The 15,693-nt window shown below is 41.5% G+C and overlaps 13 protein-coding genes and 24 non-coding genes across 37 annotated transcripts, besides 1 other annotated feature; 31 read left to right on the plus strand and 6 right to left on the minus strand. All coding sequences in view use genetic code 9, as the record gives it.

Annotated features, from left to right (window-relative positions):
- On the plus strand, window positions 1-73 carry DR311_mgt01. Its single transcript has one exon. It is a non-coding gene; the product is annotated as a tRNA-Phe (tRNA).
- Window positions 74-962, plus strand: DR311_mgr02. The gene has a single exon. It is a non-coding gene; the product is annotated as a 12S ribosomal RNA (ribosomal RNA).
- Window positions 963-1,031, plus strand: DR311_mgt02. Its single transcript has one exon. It is a non-coding gene; the product is annotated as a tRNA-Glu (tRNA).
- Window positions 1,032-1,034: 3 nt separating this feature from the next.
- Window positions 1,035-1,108, plus strand: DR311_mgt03. Its single transcript has one exon. It is a non-coding gene; the product is annotated as a tRNA-Thr (tRNA).
- Window positions 1,109-1,235: a D loop (control region).
- DR311_mgt04 lies at window positions 1,236-1,305 on the plus strand. The gene has a single exon. It is a non-coding gene; the product is annotated as a tRNA-Pro (tRNA).
- A 1-nt stretch (window position 1,306) lies between these two features.
- Window positions 1,307-1,378, minus strand: DR311_mgt05. Its single transcript has one exon. It is a non-coding gene; the product is annotated as a tRNA-Gln (tRNA).
- A 2-nt stretch (window positions 1,379-1,380) lies between these two features.
- DR311_mgt06 lies at window positions 1,381-1,452 on the plus strand. Its single transcript has one exon. It is a non-coding gene; the product is annotated as a tRNA-Asn (tRNA).
- Window positions 1,453-1,524, plus strand: DR311_mgt07. Its single transcript has one exon. It is a non-coding gene; the product is annotated as a tRNA-Leu (tRNA).
- DR311_mgt08 lies at window positions 1,524-1,594 on the minus strand. Its single transcript has one exon. It is a non-coding gene; the product is annotated as a tRNA-Ala (tRNA).
- A 2-nt stretch (window positions 1,595-1,596) lies between these two features.
- Window positions 1,597-1,665, plus strand: DR311_mgt09. The gene has a single exon. It is a non-coding gene; the product is annotated as a tRNA-Trp (tRNA).
- Window positions 1,666-1,733, plus strand: DR311_mgt10. The gene has a single exon. It is a non-coding gene; the product is annotated as a tRNA-Cys (tRNA).
- On the minus strand, window positions 1,733-1,802 carry DR311_mgt11. Its single transcript has one exon. It is a non-coding gene; the product is annotated as a tRNA-Val (tRNA).
- Window positions 1,803-1,824: 22 nt separating this feature from the next.
- Window positions 1,825-1,897, plus strand: DR311_mgt12. Its single transcript has one exon. It is a non-coding gene; the product is annotated as a tRNA-Met (tRNA).
- A 1-nt stretch (window position 1,898) lies between these two features.
- Window positions 1,899-1,967, minus strand: DR311_mgt13. Its single transcript has one exon. It is a non-coding gene; the product is annotated as a tRNA-Asp (tRNA).
- Window positions 1,968-1,971: 4 nt separating this feature from the next.
- DR311_mgt14 lies at window positions 1,972-2,042 on the plus strand. Its single transcript has one exon. It is a non-coding gene; the product is annotated as a tRNA-Tyr (tRNA).
- Window positions 2,043-2,045: 3 nt separating this feature from the next.
- DR311_mgt15 lies at window positions 2,046-2,113 on the plus strand. Its single transcript has one exon. It is a non-coding gene; the product is annotated as a tRNA-Gly (tRNA).
- Window positions 2,114-2,186, plus strand: DR311_mgt16. Its single transcript has one exon. It is a non-coding gene; the product is annotated as a tRNA-Leu (tRNA).
- Window positions 2,187-2,188: 2 nt separating this feature from the next.
- Window positions 2,189-3,160, plus strand: ND1 (NADH dehydrogenase subunit 1). The gene has a single exon. It carries the CDS (start codon window positions 2,189-2,191, stop codon window positions 3,158-3,160), a length of 972 nt encoding a protein of 323 aa, YP_009487498.1.
- Window positions 3,161-3,162: 2 nt separating this feature from the next.
- DR311_mgt17 lies at window positions 3,163-3,234 on the plus strand. The gene has a single exon. It is a non-coding gene; the product is annotated as a tRNA-Ile (tRNA).
- On the plus strand, window positions 3,235-4,293 carry ND2 (NADH dehydrogenase subunit 2). The gene has a single exon. The coding sequence runs from the start codon at window positions 3,235-3,237 to the stop codon at window positions 4,291-4,293; it is 1,059 nt and encodes a 352-aa protein (YP_009487499.1).
- On the plus strand, window positions 4,294-5,826 carry DR311_mgr01. The gene has a single exon. It is a non-coding gene; the product is annotated as a 16S ribosomal RNA (ribosomal RNA).
- Window positions 5,827-7,380, plus strand: COX1 (cytochrome c oxidase subunit I). The gene has a single exon. The coding sequence runs from the start codon at window positions 5,827-5,829 to the stop codon at window positions 7,378-7,380; it is 1,554 nt and encodes a 517-aa protein (YP_009487500.1).
- A 6-nt stretch (window positions 7,381-7,386) lies between these two features.
- DR311_mgt18 lies at window positions 7,387-7,455 on the plus strand. Its single transcript has one exon. It is a non-coding gene; the product is annotated as a tRNA-Arg (tRNA).
- On the plus strand, window positions 7,456-7,749 carry ND4L (NADH dehydrogenase subunit 4L; the record flags this gene model as incomplete). Its single annotated transcript has 1 exon — window positions 7,456-7,749. A coding segment is annotated over one exon (294 nt), but the record flags the coding sequence as incomplete, so codon positions are not given.
- Window positions 7,749-8,438, plus strand: COX2 (cytochrome c oxidase subunit II). The gene has a single exon. The coding sequence runs from the start codon at window positions 7,749-7,751 to the stop codon at window positions 8,436-8,438; it is 690 nt and encodes a 229-aa protein (YP_009487502.1).
- Window positions 8,439-8,442: 4 nt separating this feature from the next.
- Window positions 8,443-8,512, plus strand: DR311_mgt19. Its single transcript has one exon. It is a non-coding gene; the product is annotated as a tRNA-Lys (tRNA).
- On the plus strand, window positions 8,513-8,674 carry ATP8 (ATP synthase F0 subunit 8). Its single transcript has one exon. It carries the CDS (start codon window positions 8,513-8,515, stop codon window positions 8,672-8,674), a length of 162 nt encoding a protein of 53 aa, YP_009487503.1.
- Window positions 8,668-9,357, plus strand: ATP6 (ATP synthase F0 subunit 6). The gene has a single exon. It carries the CDS (start codon window positions 8,668-8,670, stop codon window positions 9,355-9,357), a length of 690 nt encoding a protein of 229 aa, YP_009487504.1.
- Window positions 9,358-9,360: 3 nt separating this feature from the next.
- On the plus strand, window positions 9,361-10,143 carry COX3 (cytochrome c oxidase subunit III). The gene has a single exon. The coding sequence runs from the start codon at window positions 9,361-9,363 to the stop codon at window positions 10,141-10,143; it is 783 nt and encodes a 260-aa protein (YP_009487505.1).
- Window positions 10,144-10,152: 9 nt separating this feature from the next.
- Window positions 10,153-10,222, minus strand: DR311_mgt20. The gene has a single exon. It is a non-coding gene; the product is annotated as a tRNA-Ser (tRNA).
- A 16-nt stretch (window positions 10,223-10,238) lies between these two features.
- Window positions 10,239-10,589, plus strand: ND3 (NADH dehydrogenase subunit 3). Its single transcript has one exon. It carries the CDS (start codon window positions 10,239-10,241, stop codon window positions 10,587-10,589), a length of 351 nt encoding a protein of 116 aa, YP_009487506.1.
- Window positions 10,590-10,602: 13 nt separating this feature from the next.
- Window positions 10,603-11,991, plus strand: ND4 (NADH dehydrogenase subunit 4). Its single transcript has one exon. It carries the CDS (start codon window positions 10,603-10,605, stop codon window positions 11,989-11,991), a length of 1,389 nt encoding a protein of 462 aa, YP_009487507.1.
- On the plus strand, window positions 11,982-12,050 carry DR311_mgt21. Its single transcript has one exon. It is a non-coding gene; the product is annotated as a tRNA-His (tRNA).
- A 1-nt stretch (window position 12,051) lies between these two features.
- On the plus strand, window positions 12,052-12,119 carry DR311_mgt22. The gene has a single exon. It is a non-coding gene; the product is annotated as a tRNA-Ser (tRNA).
- On the plus strand, window positions 12,120-14,039 carry ND5 (NADH dehydrogenase subunit 5). Its single transcript has one exon. It carries the CDS (start codon window positions 12,120-12,122, stop codon window positions 14,037-14,039), a length of 1,920 nt encoding a protein of 639 aa, YP_009487508.1.
- ND6 (NADH dehydrogenase subunit 6) lies at window positions 14,040-14,528 on the minus strand. The gene has a single exon. It carries the CDS (start codon window positions 14,526-14,528, stop codon window positions 14,040-14,042), a length of 489 nt encoding a protein of 162 aa, YP_009487509.1.
- Window positions 14,529-14,550: 22 nt separating this feature from the next.
- On the plus strand, window positions 14,551-15,693 carry CYTB (cytochrome b). The gene has a single exon. The coding sequence runs from the start codon at window positions 14,551-14,553 to the stop codon at window positions 15,691-15,693; it is 1,143 nt and encodes a 380-aa protein (YP_009487510.1).

Raw genomic sequence — 15,693 nt, forward strand, 5'->3', positions numbered from 1 at the left:
GCAAAGGTAGCTTAACGGATTAAAGCAAAGCACTGAAAATGCTCCAAAGGGGGTTAAAGTCCCTCCCTTAGCAGCCGATTTGGTCCTAGTCCCAATTTTAACTCTTCTTAAGATGCCACATGCAAGCAAGCTAGCAAACCAGTGAAGTAACCCCCTACTCCAAAAAATCTTAAAAGAAAGTTTGGAATAGGAATATCAGTATCAGGTGCTAAAACACGCCCACAACACTGAGCAATACGCCACGACTGCAGTGCTAAATATTGGACAATCAGAAAAATCTGGATCCAGCAAAGGAAAAAGAAGGAGGTAAAATACGTGCCAGCCACCGCGGTTATACGTACTTCCTACAGTTAAATTGAACGGTCAAAAGGGTGGTTAGAAGAATAAATAGTTGGTAGTAGCTTTGAGCTAGTGGTAAAAAACTAATCTCATAAGAAACCTTTCTACCAAACTGCACATTTGAACCCACGAAAACTAAGGCATAAACCAGGATTAGATACCCTGTTATACTTAGAAGTAAACAACCTGAGCACCAGAGAACTACGAACCTAAAGTTTAAAACTCAAAGGACTTGGCGGTTTTCCAAATCTCCCTGGAGGAGCTTGCCATTGAATCGATAATCCACGAAATACCTCACCAGCTCTTGTACTTACAGCTTGTATACCATCGTCGTAAGTCTACTTCTCGAGAAAGTTGACCAAAAGGAAGACCCCCAGACGTCAGATCAAGGTGCAGCTTATAAGCTGGGAATAGGTGAGCTACAATGTTTTGATAAACCAGTGAAAATAGAAATGAAATCTTTCTATGGAAATTGGATTCAGCAGTAAACTCCACCGAGAAAATGGAGTTGAAAAGAGCTCTGGAATGCGTACACATCGCCCGTCACTCTCGCCTAGCCAGTATATAGCAAGGGGAGAAAAGTCGTAACACAATAGGCCCACCGGAAGGTAGGCCTGGAAAATGCCCTTATAGTTGAACAACAACAAAAGCTTTTCGAGCTTTAGGTTTGAGTTAAAATCTCAATAAGAGCTTTGGCCTTGAAGGCCCGAAAGTTATGGGCGTCTGGTCTTGTAAATCAGAAGAGAGGGTTAAAGTCCCTCTCAAGGCTTTAGGATTTTCACATCACAACTCCCCCTCCCTCCTACGTCGTTCGGGCCTGCCTCTGGTATTACCTTTTTTGCTTATGGGGGGGGGGGGGGGGGGACTTATGAATTATATATAACATATAAACTAACCAAAAGATAGTTTAGTGTAAAGCAGCAGCTTTGGGAGTTGCAGATGTAGGTGCAAACCCTACTCTTTTGATTTAAAGAAGTGGGGATCGAACCCACAACAAAGAAGTCAAAGTTCTTCGTTTTCCCAATTAAACTACTCCTTAAATGGGTTGTAGCTAAATGTAAAGGCGCTTGGCCGTTAACCAAGAAATAATAGGATAAATACCTATCTTCCCAGGCTGAAATAGCAAAGTGGTTAATGCAAAAGACTTAGGTTCTTTCACCGAAGGTTCAACTCCTTCTTTCAGCTGTAGCTTCCAAGATTTTAACTTAGAACTCTTGCTTGCAAAGCAAGCGTTTTTCTATTAAACTAAAACCACTCAAGGACTTAAGTTAAACAAACTGAGAGCCTTCAAAGCTTTTAATAAGAATGAGAACTTCTTAGTCCTTGGGCTTTGTAGTGTAATAAACATTTCGGATTGCAAATCCCTAGATGTAACTAAAATGTTACCAAAGCTTCAAAACAACCCGAATTGCACGGGTGTGGACTCCGTGTAAAAGAGGAACTTACTAACTAGCTATGTTTTGATTCCTAACTTATATATAAATAAGTAGAGTAAGCTAAATGCCAAGCTTTTGGGCTCATACCCCGATAATGGAAGGATAAAAACCTCCCTCTACTTTCAGAAGCCGCCGGATTTTAACCAGCAATTTTGGCCTGACAACCCAAAGTTATTTTTTAACTAGACCTCTATAGAGTAAGGTGGCTGAGAATTTAAGCGGTGGATTGTAAATCCATATACAAAGGTTAAAGTCCTTTTCTTACTACAAGCTTTATGAGTACAGCAGTATTTTTGACTTCCAATCAGAGGGTCTTGGTGAAAACCTAAGATAAAGCAGCTAAAGTAGCAAAGTGGTTAATGCAGAAGGCCTAAGACTTTCCTATCAAGGGTTCAACTCCCTTCTTTAGCTCTATGGTTTACATATTTAGACTTCTAGAATTAATCTCATTTTTAGTCCCCGTCCTCCTAGCTGTTGCTTTCTTAACTCTGGTGGAACGAAAGGTATTAGGCTACATGCAATTTCGTAAGGGGCCCAAAGTAGTCGGACCCTATGGACTGCTACAACCATTCGCAGATGGGCTGAAGCTTTTTATTAAGGAAACCTTAAAGCCATCAACAGCTTCGCCCTACTTATTCTTTTTCTCCCCATTGCTATTTCTAGCCTTGGCTCTTCTTTTGTGGAAACTCATGCCAGTTAACACACCCACTATAGACCTACAACTTTCTCTCTTATTGGTCCTCGGTCTATCTAGATTATCCGTTTACGCCATTCTTGGTTCTGGGTGAGCTTCAAAATCGAAGTACTCTCTTCTGGGTGCAATACGAGCTGTGGCCCAAACAATTTCCTACGAGATAAGACTAGCCTTGATTTTACTGTCCTTAATTTTGTTCACCAGAAGATTTAACCTAACATATATAATGAATGTTCAAGAGTTTTCCTGATTTTCACTGCCCTGTTTACCCCTGTTTTATATTTGATTTGTCTCGACTCTTGCTGAGACAAATCGCGCTCCCTTTGACTTGACTGAAGGGGAATCTGAAATCGTATCCGGCTACAAAGTAGAATACGCGGGAGGCCCTTTTGCACTATTCTTTATTGCGGAATACGCGAAAATAATTCTCATGAATCTCTTTTCGGTAGTCTTGTTTCTCGGAGGGCCCTCCCCATTCAAAAGCCTATTTCCAATAAAAGTCATTGTTATAGGGGCAAAGACAACTTTACTAGTATTTCTATTCTTATGAGTCCGCGCTGCCTACCCACGGTTCCGCTATGATCAACTAATGTTCCTAACCTGAAAGAGGTACCTCCCACTAGCCATAGGAGCACTGTGCGTCACAATAAGACTAGTTGTTGTTTTTGGAATCTACCTTCCTCTATTTTAACAGAGCTTGCTCCTAAAAGTAAAGGTGTCTAGCTGATAATTAGATTATTAAGGGTTAAAGTCCCTTCAAGCTCTATGTACCGAACCATATCTGCTTTCCTCTTTTTAACCGTAGTCTCTGGCACAGTAATAGTCATATCCACCGAAAAATGATTTATCATTTGAGTGGGATTAGAGCTTAGAACTCTAGCCTTAGTACCAGTTCTTTGTTCTAATTTCTCCCCTCGAAAAGTAGAAGCAACAATAAAGTACTTTCTTGTGCAGGCCCTAAGCGCTGCCCTACTTCTTAAAGGCGCACTTATTCAAGCCTGGCTAACAGGATCTTGATCAGTTTTAGAACCGCTTAAAAAAGTAAGTGCCATATGTCTAAGAGTTGCACTAGCATTCAAGTTAGGTCTTGCTCCCTGCCATTTCTGGTTCCCGGACGTCCTACAAGGACTACCATTTTTCCAAGGATTAATCATAGCCACTTGACAGAAGATAGCTCCCCTTTTAATACTCTTCTTTTTCGGTCAACTAGTTATTTCTTACCTTCTAATCGTAGCTAGATTAATCTCTATTTTAGTTGGAGGATGAGGAGGACTTAACCAGACTCAAGTTCGTAAGATTCTAGCCTTTTCCTCAATAGGAAACATGGGATGGTTAATAATAACCTCAGCTTACTCAGTGAAGGCCGCAATACTTATGTTGATCATCTACCTGGTTATTAAAACTGCAATATTTCTCCTTTTTGACTTTTTAAAAATCTCGACACTTGGCCACCTAAAAACTACCTCCCAACTTTCCCCAACAAGAATTGCCCTAGTTATTCTACTAATGCTTTCTTTAGGAGGACTCCCTCCCCTAACGGGATTTATTTTGAAGTTTACTTCCTTGTACTTCCTTATAAGTAATGGCTTTATAGCTTTCTCTTCGATAATGATTGTAGGGAGCCTCCTAAGCCTATTTTTCTACCTCCGAATCTCATTTAAAACAGGACTAATACTATTCCCGCAGCACATAATTAGAATCACATCCTGACGTAAAAACGCTATTCTTTCTCCTCTCACCACTAAGGTTTGACTAATATCCATCCTAGTAGTTCTAAGAACACTTTCAATCCCTCTTACTCTTCCCCTATATATAATCACATAAAGAAGTTTTATCTCTAGGTTTCTACAGAATATAAAATATAAACAAATTTAAAGACAAAAACACTTTCTTAGATTAGTAAATTTATTTGAAAACAAAACGAACCCAAAACAAAAAGTACCGAAAGGGAAAGATGAAATAATATTAACTTATAAACCCCAAAAAGGAAAGATTACTCCTTTTACCTTGTGTATAATGGATTAACGAGAAAACAAGAAAAATTTTTCTTTGCCCGAAACTGGACGAGCTAATCTTGCCTTCCTCACAGGAGGGATAAACTCACTGTTGCAATAGTGGGAAAAAAGGTTAGATTAGATGTGAAATGCTAACCGCGCCCAGAGATAGCTGGTTTCCCAAAAAATTAGTTTGAGCTAAGCCTCTATTTTAAAATATGTCTCCTTTAACACTATAAATAGACAGCATAAAATTTAAAAGATGAAGGTCAGAGCTTCAAGGATAAGCTTGAAGCTCAAAATGGAAAACTCCAACTACGATAGTTAAAGTCAACCACCTGAAGAAATAGAAAACAACAAAGTAATAGGCTTAGAAGCAGCCACTTAATAAGAAAGCGTTAAAGCTCAGTTGTTAATAATTTCTAAAAAATTATTGAGTATTTACCCTGACACTTCGAAATTTTATTGGGACATTCTATAGCTAGAAAAGACAATGTTAATATTAGTAAGCACCTAGCTCACCTGAGTTTTATCCGTTTATAACCATGGAAGAAAAAACACTGCAACAAATAAACATGTTTTAATCAACGTCTTCCAACCCAGGAGAACTAAAACAATTAAACTGAGAAAAAGGAACTCGGCAAACAATAGTTTCGCCTGTTTACCAAAAACATCGCTCCTTGACCCTAAAACATAAGGAGTCCTGCCTGCCCAGTGACTAGAGGTTAAACGGCCGCGGTATCTTGACCGTGCGAAGGTAGCATAATCACTTGTCTCCTAAATAGAGACTAGTATGAATGGCAAGACGGAACAAGACTGTCTCTTTCTCAAGACCCCGAATTTCACTTCCCCGTGAAGAGGCGAGGATAAAATCGCTAGACGAGAAGACCCTGTCGAGCTTAAGCAAAACCCAAGTCCATAATTTATTTGACCTAGTCTAATTTATAACCATATCTAGTGACAAATTCTTATTCTTCTTGGAAGAGCTTTGGTTGGGGCAACCGCGGAGTAAAATAACCCTCCGCTTATAAGGTATGATAAAAAGAGAAACAACTCTAAAACCAGAATGAAACTAGTGATCCACTAAGGTGATCAAAGGAACAAGTTACCGCAGGGATAACAGCGTCATCTTTTCTGAGAGTTCACATTGACGAAAAGGTTTGCGACCTCGATGTTGGATCGGGACATCCTAAGGGTGCAGAAGCTTTTAAGGGTTGGTCTGTTCGACCATTAAAGTCCTACGTGATCTGAGTTCAGACCGGCGAAAGCCAGGTCAGTTTCTATCTACGATGATATCTCTCTTAGTACGAAAGGACCAGAGAGAAAGTGTCTATGCCTAAGGGTAAGCACTAACATTAAAAACATGCAACTAAGACGATGACTATTTTCTACAAACCACAAGGACATTGGAACACTATATCTTATTTTCGGAGCTTGAGCCGGAATGGTTGGAACGGCTATGAGAGTAATTATACGAGCCGAACTAGCACAACCTGGGTCTCTTCTTAAAGATGACCAAATTTACAACGTAGTTGTAACTGCACACGCACTTGTTATGATCTTCTTTATGGTAATGCCAATAATGATTGGAGGATTCGGAAACTGATTAATTCCACTGATGATAGGGGCGCCAGACATGGCCTTCCCCCGAATGAAAAAAATGAGATTTTGACTGGTTCCCCCTTCCTTTATTTTACTTCTAGCATCAGCTGGGGTAGAAAGAGGAGCAGGAACAGGGTGAACAATCTATCCTCCTCTATCTAGTAAAATTGCACACGCAGGGGGGTCAGTAGACCTTGCAATCTTTTCCCTACACCTTGCTGGTGCCTCATCCATTTTAGCCTCAATAAACTTTATAACGACGATTATTAACATGCGAACACCTGGAATGTCTTTTGACCGCCTACCTCTATTCGTGTGATCAGTCTTTGTAACTGCATTCCTCCTACTTCTCTCTCTCCCAGTTTTAGCGGGGGCAATCACAATGTTGCTTACCGACCGAAACATTAACACCACCTTTTTCGACCCAGCAGGAGGAGGAGACCCAATTCTGTTCCAACACTTATTCTGATTCTTTGGTCACCCAGAAGTTTACATCTTGATCCTTCCCGGATTCGGTATGATCTCACACGTTATTGCTCACTACTCAGGAAAGCGAGAGCCATTTGGATACCTGGGAATGGTTTACGCCATGATAGCCATTGGAATCCTAGGATTTTTAGTCTGAGCTCACCATATGTTTACAGTGGGAATGGACGTGGATACACGGGCCTACTTCACAGCAGCGACAATGATTATTGCAGTTCCAACAGGAATTAAGGTATTTAGATGAATGGCCACACTGCAAGGTTCAAACTTACAATGAGAAACTCCCCTGCTATGGGCACTAGGGTTTGTCTTTCTCTTTACATTAGGAGGACTTACAGGGATCGTCCTAGCCAACTCGTCTATTGATGTTGTACTTCACGACACCTACTACGTAGTAGCCCACTTTCACTACGTCTTATCAATGGGGGCCGTATTCGCAATTTTCGCAGGGTTTACTCACTGATTTCCGTTATTCTCAGGATACAGCCTACATCCACTGTGAGGAAAGGTTCACTTTTTTATTATGTTTGTCGGGGTAAACTTGACATTCTTCCCCCAACACTTCCTAGGGCTGGCCGGAATGCCACGACGATATTCTGACTACCCAGACGCCTACACCCTGTGAAACACGGTTTCTTCTATAGGATCTACTATTTCGGTTGTTGCCATGCTATTTTTCCTTTTCTTAATCTGAGAGGCTTTTGCTTCTCAACGAGAAGGTATTACACCAGAATTTTCCCACGCCTCCCTTGAGTGGCAATACACATCCTTCCCACCATCACACCACACTTTTGATGAAACACCATCTACAATTATCATAGTAAAGTAGACGTTTAAAGAGTTAGTTTAAGTAGAACCTCCGATTTCGGCTCGGAAAGTTTTGGTTTAACCCCAAAACTCTTAAATCGCCCTATTAATAATAGTTTTGTCAATTTTTTATCTTGGTTTTCTAGGTATACTATTAAACCGGCTTCATTTTCTATCAATACTCTTGTGCCTCGAACTCCTCCTAATTTCCCTTTTTATAGGAATTGCGGTTTGAAAAAAGAAAGTTGGTATACCCCAAAAAACGACATTTAACCTCCTTCTGCTGACACTCTCCGCTTGCGAGGCAAGAGTTGGACTTTCACTAATGGTAGCCCTCTCGCGAACTCACTCATCTGATCTGGTTACAAACCTGAACCTTCTTCGATATTAATGGCAACTTGAGCACAATTTGGTCTACAAGATGCTTCCTCCCCTCTAATGGAGGAGCTTACATACTTTCACGATTACGCCCTCATTGTTTTAACTCTTATAACAATTCTAGTTTTCTATGGGCTAGCCTCTCTGCTTGTCTCCTCCAGCACTAACCGATTCTTCTTAGAAGGACAAGAGCTAGAAACAATTTGAACAGTTATACCAGCCCTGATTCTAATCTTTATTGCCCTCCCATCACTTCAGCTCCTCTACCTAATGGACGAGGTTAAAGATCCCTTTCTAACCATAAAGGCCATTGGACACCAGTGATATTGAAGCTATGAATATACAGACTACAAAGACTTAGAATTTGACTCCTACATGGTTCCAACCTCAGATATCTCCCTTAGAGACGCCCGACTGCTAGAAGTTGACAACCGACTAATACTACCCATGCAAAACCCCATCCGAGTGCTTGTCTCTTCCGCAGACGTTCTTCACTCATGAGCCGTTCCCTCTCTAGGAGTAAAGATGGATGCGGTACCAGGCCGGCTAAACCAAACTACATTCTTTGCTGCCCGAACAGGACTCTTCTACGGACAATGCTCAGAAATTTGCGGCGCAAACCACAGATTCATGCCCATTGTAATAGAATCTGTTCCTTTTAACACCTTCGAAAACTGAGTCGCACAATACCTAGAAGAATAACAACCCTTAATTAGCTTATTTAAAGCCTTAGACTCTTAATTTAAAAGAAAATAGCTAACACCTATTATTAAGGAGTGCCACAACTAGACTTTACCTGATGAATAATCAAATTTTTCCTTGTTTGAACCGCTGTATTTATCGTTTTAGCCCTACTACTTAACACCCCCTCTGCCAGGGGTACAACCCAAGCATCCTCCGTTTCTATTAATAAGACCTCCACAACATGACAATGATAGTCACACCAAGAATTTTTGGTCAATTTTTTCCGGAAACCTTGTTCTTTATCCCCATGAATGTATTCTCAATGGTATTTGCCCTATCATGGCTAGCATTTATCTACCCAACAAAATGGGCCCCCTCACGCTTCCAATCAGTCTGAGCAAGTTTTCGAGAAAACGTTTTAGAAATGATTTTCCAAAATACAAGACCAAGCACCGCTCCCTGAGCAGGACTAATAACAGCGGTATTCGTAATAATTCTATCTGTTAATGTTCTAGGTCTATTTCCCTACGCTTTTACGGCTACCAGACACATATCTTTGACATACAGACTAGGTTTTCCTTTGTGAATGGCCGTTAAAATCCTAGGATTTTACCTTGCCTTCAAAAGACGACTAAGCCACCTGGTTCCACAAGGAACACCTAATGCACTGATTCCTTTGATGGTATGAATAGAGACTCTAAGACTTTTTGCACAGCCCATAGCACTTGGGCTGCGATTAGCTGCCAACCTCACGGCAGGCCACCTTTTGATTTTTCTACTTTCTACCGCCATATGACTTCTCTCCTCTAGCCCAATGATCAGAATTCCAATCTTTGTAATCTTCGTCTTACTATTTGTATTGGAAATAGGGGTGGCCTGCATCCAGGCGTATGTATTCACCGCACTAGTTCACTTCTACCTACAACAGAACATTTAAATTATGGCTCATCAACACCCATATCATCTAGTAGATCAAAGCCCATGACCCCTAACGGGAGCAATTAGAGGGCTAATGATGACTTCAGGATTAGTACTATGATTTCACACCCAAAGAATCGTTCTTTTAACTGTCGGTTTTCTCTTACTGGTAACCACCATGATAAACTGATGACGGGACATAGTTCGAGAAGCTACCTTCCAAGGTAGACACACCGCTATAGTGGAGAAAGGACTACGGTACGGAATGATCTTGTTTATTACATCAGAAGTTTGCTTCTTTTTTGCCTTCTTCTGAGCCTTTTTCCATAGAAGACTAGCCCCATCCACGGAAATAGGGCTAACGTGACCCCCCACAGGAATAACTCCCCTAAACCCCTTTCTAGTTCCCCTTCTAAAAACCGCAGTACTATTATCCTCTGGTGTAACCATTACATGATCGCACCACAGAATTCTAGCAGGAAATCGGACAGAAGCTATACAAGCTCTATTCCTAACAGTAACCCTAGGAATCTATTTTACAGTACTACAGGCATGAGAATATATAGACTCTCCCTTCACAATAGCCGATAGAGTTTATGGCTCAACCTTCTTTGTGGCTACAGGGTTTCACGGACTACATGTGATCATCGGGACAACCTTCCTGATTGTCTGCCTATTCCGACTAGCAGGCCACCACTTTTCAACCCATCACCACTTTGGATTCGAGGCTGCCGCATGATACTGGCACTTTGTAGACGTAGTCTGACTTTTCCTCTATGTCTGTATTTACTGATGGGGCTCCTAAAGTAGTCTCAAGAGAAGAGAGGAATTAAACCTCTATCAAACGGTTTCAAGCCGCACGCATTCCTATCTGCCACTTCTCCTAATCATATATAAATAATGACTCCAATAATTTTTATTTTCCTAATAACGATAGTGGTGGCAATAGTATTTGCCGCAGCAGCCCACATCCTACCAAAACGATCTAAAGACAGGGAAAAGACCTCTCCCTACGAGTGCGGATTTGACCCACTAAACTCAGCCCGATTACCTTTTTCATTCCGATTTTTTCTTGTTGCGATCCTTTTCTTGCTGTTCGACTTAGAAATAGCCCTATTATTTCCCCTCCCCGCAGCAAAATCCTCCACCCACCCCTCTATTTTAATACCTATCTCCCTAATCTTTATGATTATCCTAGCCTTAGGCCTAGTATTTGAATGGATAAAAGGAGGATTAGAGTGAGCAGAATAAGCTTCTTATAATAATGATTACTCTCATACTATTTACCACCGGCATAGCCATTACCAATTTTTTAGTTCCAAGGAACAAGGTTTGGGTTAGCTCCATTGCACAAAGAGCGGCACTATCCTTACTTTCTCTTATAGTCCTCACCAACCATTGGACCTCCTCCTGACACAAACTATCCTCCACTCTAGCTTCTGATACTATATCAGCTCCTCTGATTATATTAAGGTGCTGGTTATGTCCAATAGCTCTTATAGCCAGAAAGGGCCACCTTAAAAAGGCAAGAAGCCTAAACCAACGGATGTTTATCTCTTTGGTTATAATAATTACTGGAGCCCTAATAATTACTTTCTCATCTTTAGAACTACTATTATTCTACGTGGCCTTTGAAACAACCCTAATCCCCACCTTAATCCTTATAACGCGGTGGGGAGCACAAATGGAACGATTTCAAGCGGGCCTATATTTTATGTTTTACACCCTATTTGGATCCCTACCATTACTTATCAGGCTCATTGCCATCTACTCATCTAGAACATCACTCTCTATCCCCAAAGTCGAATTAATATGGTGAACAGAGAAATCAATCAACTCACTTACCATGTGATGAGCACTTTCAATAATTGCTTTTCTCATAAAGATGCCCATATACGGATTTCATCTCTGACTTCCAAAGGCGCACGTGGAGGCCCCTGTTGCAGGGTCGATGATACTCGCAGCGATCCTCCTAAAGTTAGGAGGGTATGGATTGACTCGTCTCATCTCTTTGTTTTCGACCATATCGCTAAAATATCTCTCCCTAGTATTAATTGTATTTTGCTCTTGAGGAGCCTTGGTGACGAGAATTATATGTATACGACAAACCGATCTTAAGGCCCTAATAGCATACTCTTCAGTCGGGCACATGAGAGTAGTAGCAGCCGCCATTTTCTCTGGCACAAAATGGGGACTAAAAGGAGCCTTGATGTTAATGATTGCACACGGACTAGTCTCTTCTGCCCTCTTCTCTATGGCCAAAACAGTCTACGAACGAAGGGGGACACGAACCCTCGCCATAACCCGAGGGCTAAAGATGCTGCTTCCTTTAAGAACACTATGGTGGCTCCTAATGTGTGCAGCAAAATTGGGGTTACCTCCCTCCCCAAACCTAATCGGGGAAATATTAATACTATCCTCTTTAATCTCTTGGTCTGTGTGGTTGTTCCCTATACTTGGGTTCGCAACCGTATTCGGAGCCATCTACTCCCTTATGATATTCCAAATGTCTAATCAAGGGACACCTTCAAGAAAAGTAGCAAAAATTGCCCCATCCTTTTCTCGAGAGCATTTACTAGCGAGACTGCATATCCTACCCCTAGTGCTAATTATTATCAACCCAATGTCAACACTAATTTCCTGATTAAAGTAGTTTAATTAAAACATCAGCCTGTGGCACTGAAGACGCCAGTTAAACCCTGGCCTTAAATCCGAAATCTATGGGTTTGTCTTGGTCCTGCTAAGTCCAAAGACCTGCGGTTCAACTCCGTTGAGACTTCGATGACCCTGAATCCATCAGTTATTATAACCTCAATAAATTTAGGCATTCTAGCAATCCTTTTTCTAAGAATTTTTTTCTTTTCCAAGTCTTATCTGTTCAGGAGAAGAAATCTCCCACAGATGAAAGCCACCCTCCCAAGCGCCAAACTAACAGCCAGAAAAAAAGAAAGGAGAGTAAGATACACAAGTGGGCCATTCGCAATGACAGTTTTAAAGCTTCTAGCACTGCTCTCGGTAGTATCACTTATAGTGGCGACCAAAGCCGAATTTAAAGGAATTAAAGTAACGCTCTCCCTTTGATTGGCAAAAACGCCTACTAAAATCTCCCTAAACTTTATCTACGACCAGTATTTTTTGCTCTTCCTCACCGTTGCTTTAATAGTAACCTGATCTATTATGGAATTCTCATTTTACTACATGGCTGATGACCCAAAAGGAACCGCTTTCTTTCGGCTTCTTACTATCTTTTTATTAAAAATGCTTCTTTTAACTTGCTCCAAAAGATTGTTTCTTATTTTTTTAGGTTGAGAGGGAGTTGGATTTCTCTCTTTCCTACTAATAAGGTGGTGAACTACACGCAAAGACGCCAGAAGATCAGCTTTGGAGGCCGTTATCTATAACCGAATTGGTGATATAGGCTTAATAACGTTTATGGCGCTGTCAATTCTTACCTTAAACTCATGAAACCTTACAGAAATTCTTTCCTCTAGGAAAATAGAAAGCTCTTTTCTACCCTTCTTGCTGTTCGGCCTGATTCTAGCTGCGGCAGGAAAGTCTGCTCAATTCGGACTCCACCCATGATTGCCTGCGGCTATGGAAGGCCCAACTCCTGTTTCCGCCCTATTACACAGATCAACCATGGTTGTAGCGGGAGTATTTTTACTAGTCCGAACCAGAGACCTTTTCGTCTTATCTCCAAGAACCCAATCAGTTGTACTAATACTAGGAGGGATAACCGCCTTGTTTGCTGCTTCGACTGCCATTGCCCAACATGATATCAAGAAGATCATTGCCTACTCAACCACAAGACAGCTAGGACTAATGGTCTCTTCCATTGGTATAGGCCAGCCTATACTAGCATTCTTTCATATATGCACCCACGCATTTTTCAAGGCAATGTTATTTTTATGCTCGGGGAGAATTATACACAGACTTAGTGACGAGCAAGACCTGCGTAAGATGGGAGGCCTAAGAAAGCTCTTACCAGTAACATCTGCCTGCTTAGCTCTAGGCAGGCTAGCGCTAATGGGAACACCCTTTTTAGCAGGGTTTTACTCTAAGGACTTAATTCTGGAGGCAGCCAGAGCCAGCTTCCTTAACACACTTGGCCTATCCTTGAGTATAGTCGCAACAATGTTGACAGCAGTTTACAGATTTCGAATAGTCTACTTCTGCTTCTCTCTAAACCCCTCCATCAATGTTCTATCCCCCATAGGAGAAGAAGACGCAAACCTTAGTAAAGCCCTACTACGGCTATCCCTCGGCACAATAATTAGAGGCTGATTTTTCTCTAATTTCATCTTGTCGCTGCCATCATTCAATGTTTCTCCCTCTACCAAGAGCCTCCCTCTGGTAGTTACCATTCTTGGGGTAGCCCTTTTATTCTCTGCACTAGTGTTTCTGTCCCAAACCCCAATAGTTAGAAGGGCCCACTCTACTTTAACCTCACAATGGTTCTTCGTAGACATTATCCACTCAATCACCACACTTACATCCTTTATTTCCTCCCTTTTCTTATCCTCTCGAACGTTAGACCGAGGGTGACAAGAAGAAATAGGGCCGCAGGGAATAGCTCAATCCTCTACCTTCCTATCAAAGGCAAACCAGAGAAGACAAATAGGACTGATAAAGCGATATATTTTGTCCTCCATTATATCGATAGCCGTCATAATAGCCCTGTCTTTTGTCGTCTTATCATAGCTAAATAGCCCGAATTACTGTGCTCTCAATGCCACGAGAAATTATTAAAGCTCCAACTAAAGCTATCAAGAGAACAAACACGCCCAAGATAGCTAATACACCACCACTACCATACAACGTACCTCTACCTACCAACCTTTCTCCTCTCACCAAACAATAGAACACATTCCCACAATCTTGAAAGTTATCAAAAGACATGAAAACTCAAGAGGACAAAAGAAAAGAGAGGCCAATTACCTCCCCTAGATTGTTAACAGAAGGAAATCGCTCAGCAGATATGGCACTAGAGTAGGCAAATACGACGAGCATTCCACCCATGTAAACCAAGAGTAAGACCAGAGCCACAAAAGACCCCCCTAAAAAAGAGAGAACCAAACAACCAGAGACAGAAACTATTACCAGCCCGAGGGCTGAATAGTAAGGAGAAAGACTGTAAAACACTAAGGTTCTCCCAAAGAGCATAATTACAAGAGATAAATAAACTACCATTTGTTATATATAATCATTAGTTATGGCAGCTCCAATACGAAAGGAACACCCAATCTTCCGAATACTTAAAGGAACCTTTGTTGATCTTCCCCTCCCCTCCAATCTCTCCATTTGGTGAAAATTTGGCTCACTTTTAGGCTTATGCCTTATAGTCCAAATACTAACAGGACTCTTTCTGGCTATGCACTATACAGCAGATATTACTCTGGCATTTTCATCAGTAAGACACATATGCCGAGACGTAAACTACGGATGACTCCTACGCAAAGTACACGCCAAAGGTGCTTCACTATTTTTCATTTGCATGTACTGCCACATAGGGCGAGGGCTCTATTACGGATCCTACAAAAAGGTAGAAACCTGAAACATAGGAGTAATTCTGTTCTTGGTAACCATACTTACCGCTTTTATGGGCTATGTCCTAGTCTGAGGTCAAATGTCCTTTTGGGCCGCAACAGTAATTACTAACCTCGTATCTGCAATCCCTTATATTGGTACTACAATAGTACAATGACTCTGAGGGGGGTTCTCTGTAGACAAAGCCACCCTTACCCGGTTCTTCGCGTTCCACTTTCTTTTCCCCTTTATAATCGCAGCCCTTGCAGTTATACACCTAGTCTTCCTCCACAAAAGAGGAGCCAATAACCCTGTTGGACTGAAAAGGAATTACGACAAGGCCCCATTCCATATTTACTACACAACAAAGGACACGGTGGGATTTATTCTGCTAATAACTGCCTTGTTTAGCCTAGCCCTTCTCTTTCCGGGAGCCCTAAAAGACCCAGAGAACTTCATTCCGGCTAACCCCTTGGTCACCCCTCCCCATATTCAACCGGAATGATATTTTCTATTTGCATATGCTATTCTACGCTCCATCCCCAACAAGTTGGGGGGAGTTATTGCTCTAGTTGCAGCGATTTTAGTTCTCTTCTTAATGCCCCTCTTGAACACATCAAAGAAAGAGTCAAACTCTTTCCGTCCCCTATCCCAGGCGGCATTCTGATTGCTTGTTGCCACCTTCTTTATATTGACCTGAATAGGAGCACAACCTGTGGAATACCCCTATGTATTCCTAGGACAAGTAGCTTCAGTACTTTACTTTAGCCTATTTATATTCGGGTTCCCCCTAGTCTCCTCATTAGAAAAAAAGATAATCTTTTCTTAG

Source organism: Lytechinus variegatus, mitochondrion, assembly GCF_018143015.1.
Source record: "Lytechinus variegatus isolate Lv4 mitochondrion, complete genome".
Lineage (NCBI taxonomy): Eukaryota > Metazoa > Echinodermata > Echinoidea > Temnopleuroida > Toxopneustidae > Lytechinus > Lytechinus variegatus.